General features: G+C 42.5%; 1 protein-coding gene across 3 annotated transcripts; it reads right to left on the reverse strand.

The window, feature by feature from the left end:
• Positions 1 to 5,331: 5,331 nt before the first annotated feature.
• C6H4orf36 (chromosome 6 C4orf36 homolog) lies at positions 5,332 to 12,222 on the reverse strand. 3 transcript variants are annotated; one of them, XM_027544972.1, is made up of 4 exons: positions 11,717 to 12,222; positions 10,777 to 10,914; positions 5,713 to 5,867; positions 5,332 to 5,481 (listed from the first exon to the last, which is right to left on the reverse strand). In XM_027544972.1, the coding sequence occupies exons 2-4, from the start codon at positions 10,839 to 10,841 to the stop codon at positions 5,348 to 5,350; spliced, it is 354 nt and encodes a 117-aa protein (XP_027400773.1). In that variant the 5' UTR covers positions 10,842 to 10,914; positions 11,717 to 12,222; the 3' UTR covers positions 5,332 to 5,347. The 3 variants fall into 3 exon arrangements, with proteins under 3 accessions (XP_027400773.1, XP_027400772.1, XP_027400771.1); XM_027544971.1 differs by lacking the exon at positions 11,717 to 12,222 and adding an exon at positions 11,347 to 11,514; XM_027544970.1 differs by lacking the exon at positions 11,717 to 12,222 and adding an exon at positions 11,031 to 11,514.
• Between the last annotated feature and the right edge of the window lie 438 nt (positions 12,223 to 12,660).

Below are 12,660 nucleotides of genomic sequence, written 5' to 3' on the forward strand. Positions count from 1 at the left end.
CACAGTGAGTTCTGGTAAGAGTATTGAGAGCTAATGCTGTCAGTGTTAGTGCTTCCTCTTATGCCAGGCACTGGTCTAAGTGCCTGACATATTAACTCATTTACTTGTCACAAGTGTCACTAAAGGACAGAGAAGTTAAATAATTTGCCTGACTCCACATTTTCAATTCAGGAGATGTAGGTTCAATCCCTGGTCAGGGAACTAAGAGGGCGCTAAGACCCCACATGGCCCTGGGGTGTAGTCAACAAGAAAAAAAAATTGTCTGAGATGACACAGCTAATAAGTGATGGAGCTGGCATGCAAACCCATTTGACCCATGCTGTACACTCAGTGCTCTAAATATCTATGCGACATTGGATATAAATAGTCTTCCACCATGATTCCTGTCAGAATACTGGGATCTAGGAGGACATGCCATAGTTGCCGGAGAGAGAGAAAAAAAGCGGGTTCTAAGGAAAGGATCTGGAGTAAAACCGGCTTTAGGAATGCTCACTAACATATCAAATACTAAACAGAATTAAACAAGGCCTTCAAAATGTAAGAGACCTGGGCTTGATCCCTAGGTAGGGAAGATCCCCTGGAGGAGGAAATGGCAATCCACTCCAGTATTCTTGCCTGGGAAATTCCATGGACAGAGGAGCCAGGCAGGCTACAGTCTATGGCATCCCGAAGAGTCAGACATAAATGAGCACACTTAAAATATTACAGGAACATATTTGCAACCTAGACTTCCATACCCAGCCAATCTATCAATGAATTCTAAGTAAAATAAAGATTTTGGACAATAAGACCTTAAATTTTTTACCCACATGTACCCCTTCTCAGGTGACTACTGGAGGACATATTCCATGATAATAAAAGATTAAAGCAAGAAAGAAGATGATGAGGGACATAGGAAACAAAAGCACCTACACTAAAGAGTATGAAATGGATCCCCCTGATGGTAATGTAGAAACCATAGGAGAGCTAGTTCTTAGTGTACAAATGAACAGCTCAGGTTACATACAGCAAGTCTTTCTCAGAGGACTTCTCAGGAGGATGAAATGATAGACTATATAGGGATGTTATAAGAACATTAACAACTGGCAAAGAGCTTGGGATTGACTGAGTGATAAATACATTGAAAAGCAATTCCCAGGTGGCTTAGTGGTAAAGAACCTGCCTGCCAATGCAGGAGATGCAGGTTTAATCCCTGAGTCGGGAAGATCCACTGGAGAAGGAAATGGCTACCTAGTCCAGTATTCTTGCCTGGGAATCCCATGGACAGAGGAGCCTGGTGGGCCCAGTCCATGCGGTCGCTAAAGAGCTGGACATGACTCTCTAAATTGGAAGTGGTCCAACAGGAGATGGCAAGAGTGAACATCAACATTTTAGGAATTGACTGCAATGGGTGAATTTTATTCAGATGATCATTATATCCACTACTGTGGGCAAGAATCCCTTAGAAGAAATGGAGTAGCCCTCATAGTCAACAAAAGAGTCCAAAATGCAGTACTTGGGTGCAATCTCAAAAATGACAGAATGATTCCTGTTCATTTCCAAGGCAAACAAATCAATATCACAGTAATCCAAGTCTATGCCCCAACCACTAATGCTGAAGAAGCTGAAGTTGAACTTTTAGATCTTCTATGAAGATCTAAAAATCCTTCTAGAACTAACACCCCAAAAAGATGTCTTTTTCATTATAGGGTACTGGAATGCAAAAGTAGGAAGTCAAGAGATACCTGGAGTAACAGGCAAGTTTGACCTTGGAGTACAAAATGAAGCAGGTCAAAGGCCAACAGAGTTTTGCCAAGAGAACTCATTGGTCATAGCAAACACCCTCTACCAACAACACAAGAGAAAACTCTACACATGAACATCATCAGATGGTCAACACTAAAATTAGACTAATTATATTCTTTGCAGCCCAAGATGGAGAAGATCTATACAGTCAGCAAAAATAAGACCGGGAGCTAACTGTGGCTCAGATCATGAACTCCGTATTGCCAAAGTCAGACTCAAACCAAAGAAAGTAATGAAAACCACTAGACCATTCAGGTATGACCTAAATCAAATCCCTTACAATTATACAGTGGAAGTGACAAATATATTCAAGGGATTAGATTTGATAGACAGAATGCCTGAAGAACTATGGACAGAGGTTCATGACATTGTACAGGAGGCGGTGATCAAGACCATCCCCAAGAAAAAGAAATGGAAAAAGGCAAAATGGTTGTCTGAGGAGGCCTTACAAATAGCTGAGAAATGAGAAGTGAAAGGCAAAGGAGAAAAGGAAAGATATAAGCATCTGAATACAGAGTTCCAAAGAATAGCAAGGAGAGAGATAAGAAAGCCTTCCTAAGTGATCAATGCAAAGAAATGGAAAAAAAAAAAACAATAGACTGGGAAAGACTAGAGATCTCTTCAAGAAAATTAGAGATACCAGGAAAACATTTCATGCAAAGATGGTCACAATAAAGGACAGAAATGGTACAGATCTAACGGAAGCAGAAGATACTACAAAGAGGTGGCAAGAATACCCAGAACTATACAAAAAAGATCTCAATGACCCAGATAACAATGATAGTGTGATCACTCACCTAGAGCCAGACATCCTGGAATGTGAAATCAAGTGGGCCTTAGGAAGCATCACTACAAACAAAGCTAGTGGAGGTGATGGAATTCCAGTTGAGCTATTTCAAATCCTAAAAGATGATGCTGTGAAAGTGAGGCACTCAACATGCCAGCAAATTTGGAAAACTCAGCAATGGCCACAGGACTGGAAAAGGTCAGTTTTCATTCAAATCCCAAAGAAAGGCAATGCCAAAGGATGTTCAAACTACTGCACAATTGCACTCATCTCACACGCTAGCAAAGTAATGCTCAAAATTCTCCAAGCAAGTCTTCAACAGTACATGAATCAAGAACTTCCAATGGTCAAGCTGGATTTAGGAAAGGCAGAGGATCCAGAGATCAAATTGCCAACATCTGTTGGATCATAGAAACAGTAAGAGAGTTATAGAAAAACATCTACTTCTGCTTCACTGACTATGCCAAAGCCTTTGACTGTGTGGATCATAACAAACTGTGAAAAATTCTTAAAGAGATGGCAATACCAGACCATGTGACCTGCCTCCTGAGAAATCTGTATGCAGGTCAAGAAGCAACAGTTAGAACTAGACATGGAACAACACACTGGTTCCAAATTGGGAAAGGAGTACGTCAAGGCTGCATATTGTCACCCTACTTATCTAACTTATATGCAGAGTACACCATGAGAAATGCTGGGCTGGATGAAGCACAAGCTGGAATCAAGATTGCCAGCAGAAATATCAATAACCTCAGATATGCAGATGACACCACCCTTATGGCAGAAAGTGAAGAAGAACTAAAGAGTCTCTTGATGAAAGTGAAAGAGAAGAGTGAAAAAGCTGGCTTAAAAGCCAACATTTAAAAAACTAAGATCATGGCATCAGGTCTGATCATTTCATGGCAAATAGATGGGGAAACAGTGGAAATAGTGACAGACTTTCTTCTCTTGGGCTCCAAAATCACTGCAGATGGTGACTGCAGCCATGAAATTAAAAGACGCTTGCTCCTTGGAAGAAAAACTATGACCAACCTAGACAGCATATTAAAAAGCAGAGACATTACTTTGCCAACAAAGGTCCATCTACTCAAAGCTATGGTTTTTCCAGTAGTCATGTATGGATATGAAACATGGACCATAAAGAAAGCAGAGCGCCAAAGAATTGATGCTTTTGAACTGTGATGTTGGAGAAGACTCTTGAGAGTCCCTTGGACTGCAAGGAGATCAAACCAGTCAATCCTAAAGGAAATCAGTCCTGAATGTTCGTTGGAAGGACTGATGTTGAAGTTGAAGCTCCAATACTTTGGCCACTGATGCGAAGAACTGACTCACTGGAAGACCCTGATGCTGTGAAAGACTGATGGCAGGAGGAGAAGGGGACCACAGAGGATGAGATGGTTGGATGGCATCACCGACTTGATGGACATGAGTTTGAGCAAGCTCTGGGAGTTGGTGATAGACAGGAAAGACTGGCATGCTGCTGTCCATGGGGTTGCAAAGAGTAGGACACGACTGAGTGACTAGACTAAAGTCAGTTGCTAAATACTGCACACATTGTTTGTGGTTGGTGAGTTGCTAAGTCGTGTCTAAGTCATTCACAACCCCATGAACTGTAGCCCACCAGGCTCCTCTGTCCATGCCATTTCCCGGTAAGAATACTGGAGTGGGTGATATACCCAACCCAGGGATCAAACCAAGGTCTCCTGCATTGGCAGGAAGTTTCTCTACTGCTGAGCCACCTGAGAAGCCTACAATAAACACTTAATTGTGCTTAAATATAGCCTTCATATTCAAGTGTACTTTACTGGATTCAAATTCTAGGAAAACTGGTTCATGCAAATCCAATTCTTTCCAGTTAGTCAATTCCCCATTCTCCAACCACTCTGTACAAGTGAGTTTTCCTCACAGATGCTGTCTTTGTATTTTCATGTCATTTTCACATATGCATGCGTTCCACATGCTCCAGAGGGCATCCCAGAGAGACAGTATGAAAATAGGCAAAAGGAAAAAGATGACTTTTTAGAGAACAAAAACTTTAAACTTGCCACTTTACAGTTCCACATGAGAGGGACTTCCCTGGTGGTCCAGTGGCCAGGACTCCATGCTCCATTCAATGCAGGGGGGGCCACGTTTGACCCCTGGTCGGGGAATTATTAATAGATCCCACATGCCACAACTAAAAGATCCCACGTGCTGCAACTAAGACCTGGTACAATCAATAAATACTTTTTAAAAAATAAAGTGCCACATGAGAATAATAAATGATGTTTCATTGAAAACTGGAAACTAGGTTACTAAAATGAAACCCACAATTTTTCTCTAATAACATTTTTTACATTTAAAAAATAATTTGTCTCTCTCCTTTTTTGGCACCTCCTTGGGGGTCTCAAAGATGAAAATTCAAAATATTCTTCAAAATAATGTCTCTTGGGGGCAGGGGGCAATGCTTCTGACAAGAAGCTTCCCTTTACCTTGGTGCAATTTTGCAAAAATCAAAATGAATAGCACAAGTGACTCAATGCCAGCAACATTTTCATCTACTTACAGTGCTGTTGTCTGTGATATAACGGTACAAATAGGTGGCTGGAACACAGATCTTTGAGAGCTGTCAGCTAAGAGCTGTCGGCTAAGAGCTGTCCGATAACCCACAGGAGCTGGCTCACCCACCAGGGGGCATTCAGATGTCTGCATCCGACTGCACACAGGGAAAGGTCAGTCCTTCATCCTCTTTGCATGCAAAACCCACAGAGAACAGATTCAACTATGAGATGACAGTCATTTAGGTGGAAGAGGTCTTCTCAAACCAACTGGCCTTTCCCTTAGGGAAAACTGAATTTTCTTAGCTGCATTTTCCTGACATTTCAGGTTATTCAAGCGCTTCATTTCATACTCCCTTTCACACTGGATGGCTGAAAAATAAAATACACAAAGCAATCCAACTGACATTTTTTACCAGGCATAGTTTAGTCCAAGATGAATATTTATCACACAGAAAAATCCACATTCGTGCAAACTAAACAAGAAGACAGAGCTACACAGAAGGGAGCATGGGTGTGAATGAGCCGATTTAAACACATGTCTAATAATCAAAATAACACACAAAACTTAAAATTTATTAAAGTAGTTCCTACAGAACTTACATTCTGCTGAAGGGAGCAGACCATCCTTAATGGTTTTACATTTTCTGAGGTGTACACAGCTACCAAATGCAATTTCTTCCAAGAAAGGCAACTTGATGTTCGCTAGTTTCGTGTACCACGTCTTTGTGAGTAGTGCAAGTTCCCAGGGTTCCTGTCTGGGGCAAAAATTAACTCATTCAATAAACATTTATTGACATTGATGACAGGATATAGATAAGACATTTGCGTTCTCAGTTCCATTTCCCACTAGAGATTTTGGTTTGCAGAGGAGTATTCAGGATTTTCCAGAGTTGCAAATCTAGCCAGGAGAAGGGAGCCTTAAATCAACATGTTATAATCTTTCAATGTAGAAATATTAATATATTGAAAAATAACCATAAATTATAATGATAGGAACTTTCGCTCAAAAAACAGCCTCCATGGAGTCAATCCAATCTTTCCATGTCTTTAAAGAGGATGTAGTTAAAAACTGTAAGCTCCAAGTCTTTCTTGGTTAATCAAAAATACGATCACATTAGGGAAGGAACAAAGGGAATATAATGATTATGGTGCTTGGCACACAGTAAAGCTTTGAGTGTGTGATCTGACTTTTTTTTAATTTTTTAGAAATATTTATTTATTTGGCTGTGCTGGATCTTAGTTGCAGCATGCAAACTCTTAGTTTTGGCATGTGGGATCTAGTTTTTGGACCAGAAATCAAACCCATACCCCCTACATCGGGAGCATGGAGTCTTAGCCACTGGACCACCAGGGAAGTCCATGATCTGATTTTAATCTTTACAACACCATGGAGGTAAGACAAGGGAACAAAGACTCAGAAGTTAACTGAGAACCAGAGCTGAGATGTAACCCAAGTGTATTTAGAAGTATCAACAGAATCCTTAGAAAACAGGAGAAAGGAATGAAATCCCAAACTACAGTATTTAAAAATAATCACAATGAAATTTTAATGGATTGTTTTATGTATCCTACTTTGGAAGTTTTAAGTATCAGCTATGTTTCTCAGTTATAGTCAATGTGAACTCATATGTATGAGGAAAGGGGAAAGACCTGCTTTGGTATAGGTAGGCGAAATGAGCTTACTACATACATGCCATCTGTCTTCCTCCTCTAGCTTCCTTGTTATTTTATCGTCTAACCTTAAGGAGTGACTTGAAGTCTACAATTATTATAAATGCACTTGAACAAATACACAAAGATGTATTTACAAGAATCCTCAGTGAAACATTGCTTATCCAAAAAACCTCACAAAACAGTCTTAATGTCTACAAAGAAGAGCCTGACTAAACTGTAGTACACACATGTAATGAAAGAATGAGGTTTATCCTTACCTATGGATTTGGAAAGATGAGCAATCAAACAGTTAATGTTTTCTAGCACCTACTACATGCTGTTGCTGCTGCTAAGTCACTTCAGTCATGTCCGACTCTGTGTGACCCCATAGACGGCAGCCCACCAGGCTCCCCGTCCCTGGGATTCTCCAGGCAAGAACACTGGAGTGGGTTGCCATTTCCTTCTCCCATGCATGAAAGTGAAAAGTGAAAGTGAAGTTGCTCAGTCCTATCCGACTCCTAGCGACCCCATGGACTGCCGCCTACCAGGCCCCTCCGTCCATGGGATTTTCCAGGCAAGAGTACTGGAGTGGGGTGCCATTGCCTTCTCCCCTACTACATGCTAGATACTCTTTTAATCAGTTTACAGGTGCTATTATGCTTATTTTATAGGTTGGGAAGCAGGAGCAGAGAAAAATTTACTCAACGTCACAAGGCTTGGGTTTGAAATTTTAATGCATGTACAAATATATCTATGTATACATATATAGGAGTGTATATATACATATATGTATGCACACATGCATAATACAGGTTTATATAAATGATGTGAATACAGTTCAGACACTGATGGCATTATGGACTAAAAGAACAAAAGTGTTCTAAAACCTAAGACGTAAATGTCTAAAATCTACAATTTACTCAAGATCACAAGGCTTGAGTTTGAAATTTCAACTCGGAAAATCAGATTCTATAATCTATGCTCTTAACCACTAAGCTACACAAGATAAAGTAGGGGAGGGAGCAAAGTTCAATATAATCCCCCATGTGCAAAAACGTGTGTGTGTACACACACGTGTATGTATGTGCATCAGATACAAGAGACAGAAATTGTAGGAAAACATAAAACATTTTACCTGAGTGGGACTGGGCAGGTAGTATAGGGATAAGATATGAGAGATAACATTTTTATTTTACTTTAAAAGCATTTGAAAATAAAAATGTTAAATGGTTTTGATCTTCTAAAATTGCTTAACCAAAAAAACCCCAAAGTGAAAGACTGCCTGAGCAAATGAAAGAATCTGCCTGTAATACAGGAGGACCCCAGTTCGATTCCTAGGTCAGGAAGATCCCCTGGAGAAGGGATAGGCTACCCACTCCAATATTCTTGGGCCTCCCTGGTGGCTCAGATGGTAAAGAATTGGTGTATAATGCAGGAGACCTGGGTTCGATCCCCGGGTTGGGAAGATCCCCTGGAGGAGGGCATGGCAACCCACTCCAGTATTCTTGCCTGGAGAATCCCCAAGGACAGAGTTGCTGGGGAGGCTACAATCCATGGGGTCACAGAGTCAGACATGACTAAGTGACAAAGAATACCAGTCTGTTCCTCTTAATTTAGCTGCTGTTATAAACAGGATGATATCAAATACTGTCCTGTGAGATTGACAGAGAAGACACTGGTTTTGCAGATATTATTCATGATATAAAATGCTATATAGCCAAAACCACAGAATCAGTGCTTTAAATCATTCTCAGGAATGATTTAAATCATATACAGGAATCATTTACAGGAATATCTTGTTATAAAAATTATGCTTGCAACAATGACTATAGTGGTTATTTGCCTATAGTTCAAGGTCTAAAGTCATACTGAACTAACAGAACTAAGCAGAGTACAATAATGAGTTTTCCCATAACTCTGGTTTTATAACCCCATGGGATGTATCCATTTCCTTCTTAGAATATTGTCCAAAAGTAAAGTTCAATTCACTCACAATGATAAATATATCTAGATTGCGGCTGCTGCTGCTGCTGCTGCTAAGTCACTTCAGTCGTGTCCGACTCTGTGCTACCCCATAGACGGCAGCCCAACAGGCTCCCCCGTCCCTGAGATTCTCCAGGCAAGAACGCTGGAGTGGGTTGCCATTTTCTTCTCCAATGCGTGAAAGTGAAAAGTGAAAGTGAAGTCGCTCAGTCGTGCCTGACTCTTAGCGACCCGGTGGACTGCAGCCCACCAGGCTCCTCCATCCATGGGATTTTCCAAGGCAAGAGTACTGGAGTGGGGTGCCATTGCCTTCTCCGATAGATTGCGGCAGAGACGTTAAAAAACAAGTTCAAAAATTTAAAACAAGGTAGCACAACAGTCAGAGAAGGTAATGGCACCCCACTCCAGTACTCTTGCCTGGAAAATCCCATGGATGGAGGAGCCTGGTGGGCTGCAGTCCACGGGGTCTCGAAAAGTTGGACACGACTGAGTGACCTCACTTTCACTTTTCACTTTCATGCATTGGAGAAGGAAATGGCAACCCACTCCAGTGTTCTTGCCTGGAGAATCCCAGGGACGGGGGAGCCTGGTGGGCTGCCGTCTATGGGGTCGCACAGAGTCAGACATGACTGAAGCGACTCAGCAGCAGCAGCAGCAGCACAACAGTATTACAGAGTGAAACTCTCATGTAGTAGCAACCCATGTTCACTATGGGTTTACTATTATTTCAGACAACATACAAGTACCTTACCTACATTACTTCATTTGTATTCCATACCATGTGGGTCCGTACTGATCTGTTCATTTCACAGATGTGGAAGCCAAGGCACAGAGAAGCTAAGTAATTTACTCAAGGCAGCATGGGCAGCCAGGGGCAGAGCCAGGCTTTGAGCCCTGGTTTTCTTGGTAGGGCTTTTGTTTTTTTTTTTTTTGAACAGAGTTCCTTTTGCTAACAATGGGTCCTTGTTAGTTATCCATTTTAAATACAGCAGTGTATACACGAAGTATTTCCTAAAGTTCTTAACTATCCCTTAGTTAAGATAGTTAAGATAGTTCTTAACTATCCCTCCTCAACTCCCCCACCCCAGCAACCATAAGTTCATTTTCTAAGTCTGTGAGTCTCTGTTTTGTAAGTAAGTTTATTTCTTTTTAGATTCCATGTATAAGGACAGTCATACACATCTCTCCTTCTCTGTCTGACTTACTTCACTCAGCATGACACTCTCTAGGGCCATCCATGTTGTTGCAAACGGCATTATTTCATTCTTTTTAATGGCTGAGTATATATGGACCACATCTTCTTTATCCATTCCTCTTTCAATGGATATTTAGATTGTTTCCATGTCTTGGCTATTGTAAACAGTGCTGCAGTGCACGTATCCTTTCAGATCATGTTTTTCTCCGGATATATGCCCAGGAGTCAGACTGCAGGATCATATGGTAGTCCTATTTTTAGTTTTTTTATGGAACCTCCATACTGTTCTCCACAGTGACTGTACCAATTTACATTTCCAGAGCCCCAGTCTTCTTGATTGGAAAGCCCATATTGTCCATTTACTACCCTCCAAATACACAGGATGCAAAACTGACTCTGTACCAGTTAATCAAGTGTTCTGTTAAGATGTATCAGACACCAAGGCATTTTAAGTTAGATTTACACTATCTAAAGAGGTATTTTAAGGTTGTTGTCAGTAGTAGAAAATGTTGCTTTGGAGTAAGAAAACTCATACTTCAGTCCTTGTCACTCCCTTGTACTACATGACTGAGGGACTTTGATCATATTACCAAATTTTAGTCTTCTCATTTGAAATTTGTTTTGTTGTAAAAAACCAAGTAAGAATAGTTAACAATCCTTATAAAAGCATTTTCCTTTTTTAAAAAAAAATCAGTATTCAGGCACCAGAAAATGCCTCATACAGTCCAGTATCTCACGGGGAACATAAGGATGTCCAGTATTTTTATTTTAACAAGGACGCTTCCCCCCCACCCCAACCCTGAGTCAGTGCTTACCTGATAAAAACTACTTACACTTTATAACAATTGCACCGCAAAAGTTTTTCTACTCCATTCTTTCTTTGCAAGCCATAAGCCATGGTGAATTATTACAGTCCAATTTCCTAACACAGGTGCCTGATGTAATGACTCAGATATTCTTGTTCATTTTACCTGAAATGATTGCAACACACCTAATTAAGATAAAATATTTCACTTGACTATTTTAATATCCAAATAATAAAAAGATCCAGAAAAAAAAAATGTCTGAATCTAAGAACCTCCCTCACCGATGTTCATGAACTGAACCTCTATTCTCTTCTATTTTCCACGAACTCATTTTATCACTTCTTGCCACGTTAGGAGAAAATGCCAGCTAAACAGCATCAGCATTCTGGCCTCGTATTCTGTCCTTGCCTAAAGCCTGCCAAATGGGCTCAAAAAACCTCAACACCAAAATGTGTCTCAAACGTGACAATGTTAAGCCACAAAGCACGGGCTGGCACCGGGACTTTCCGTCCTCCATCCGCGAGCCCTTTTAAAGAATGCAGACCTTCCTCCCAGGTTTTCCCTTTTGCAAAAATCTGCGCTTAAAATGTGACCCACTTCATGTACCACTCCCATGCCTCCTCCCGCTCAGGCTTCGGGATGGGTGTCCTCCCGCTGGATGCGCAGATCCCGGGAGGACCCGGATCCTCCCGAGCCCGGGGTGGGGAGGAGAGATGAAGAGGGGAGGGAAGTGGGGATGAAGAGGAGGGAAGAAGAGGAGAGACGGTAAGAGGGAAGGAAGATTGCGGGGAGAGGGCAGGGCCGGCCCTCCTTGCGCCTTGCCCACCCACGCCTAGCTCCGCCCCTCCTCCCACCCACGCCTAGCTCCGCCCCTCCTCCCACTCACGCCACACACTGGGCGGGAGCGGCCACTCCGCCCAAGCCTCGCGAGACTAGTGCCCGCGAGAGGACGCTGGCGCCCGATTACCTTCGCTGGGGTGTGGGAGGGTCTCGGGGCCCCCATGGGTCGAGGGCCGAGCGCGCGCCCATCTAGTCGCCCATGGCCGCGCGCACAGGCCTTCTTCCTGCTCGCGCCTGGAGGTGCGGGCGGCCCTGCGTCAGGCCAGAGCCTCCATAAAGGGCTTTGTGGTGAGGGCCACGCGCACGAGAGGTCCCGTTGGGGTCCGGGGCTCGGTGTCCCACAGCCGACGGCCGGCTGACGCTTGACGGAACCAAGCCCACAGCTTGTAAGCTAGGCCTTTACCTGAAGACGACGCTTCTGACAGCGAAGGGGTTGAGTGCAGCGACCTGGGGGACTTGGTTTGGGGGCAGCACTTAGAGAAACGCGCTGGGTTCTGACGTGTGGACGTGCGTGAGTCTCCTGCGTGCCCTGAGGGCGCGGAACTGCGTTAGTTCCCGCACGCCTCACGCGTCAGGGCCGCTTCAAACAGTGATGTTCCAGACATCTGATGAGCGTTAAGGGCAAAGTAGGCTTGCGAAAACGTGGTCTGATGGACACGTTTCTGAAGTCCTTACAGGGTGGTGACTCAGGACGAATCTATATTACTATGTCAGATGGTCACCGCTTAACGTCAAACGGAAATAGTTTACCTCTATTTTGCGCGCAGGTTTTGGAGTCAGAACTGGGTTAGATTCCTAGTTCCGCCACTTTTAAGTTGATCACTTTTAAAGTTAATCTTGCTTACGTAAGTTTTCTAAGCCGCAATTTCTTTCACCTGTAAAACAAGTATAATATTCTATATCTTACAGGGTTGTTGTGATGATCAAAGGTCGAGTCTAAATTCTCTGCCACAGGGTAAATGCCCAATTACCTAATTTTGAGCCTATTAACAACTTGATGGGATGGGCGAGGGATTAGCATTCCAGTTGTAAAGAAGTGGATTGAATTAAGATTGAAGGACTGCCTAGGGT

Source organism: Bos indicus x Bos taurus, chromosome 6 (assembly GCF_003369695.1).
Source record: "Bos indicus x Bos taurus breed Angus x Brahman F1 hybrid chromosome 6, Bos_hybrid_MaternalHap_v2.0, whole genome shotgun sequence".
Lineage (NCBI taxonomy): Eukaryota > Metazoa > Chordata > Mammalia > Artiodactyla > Bovidae > Bos > Bos indicus x Bos taurus.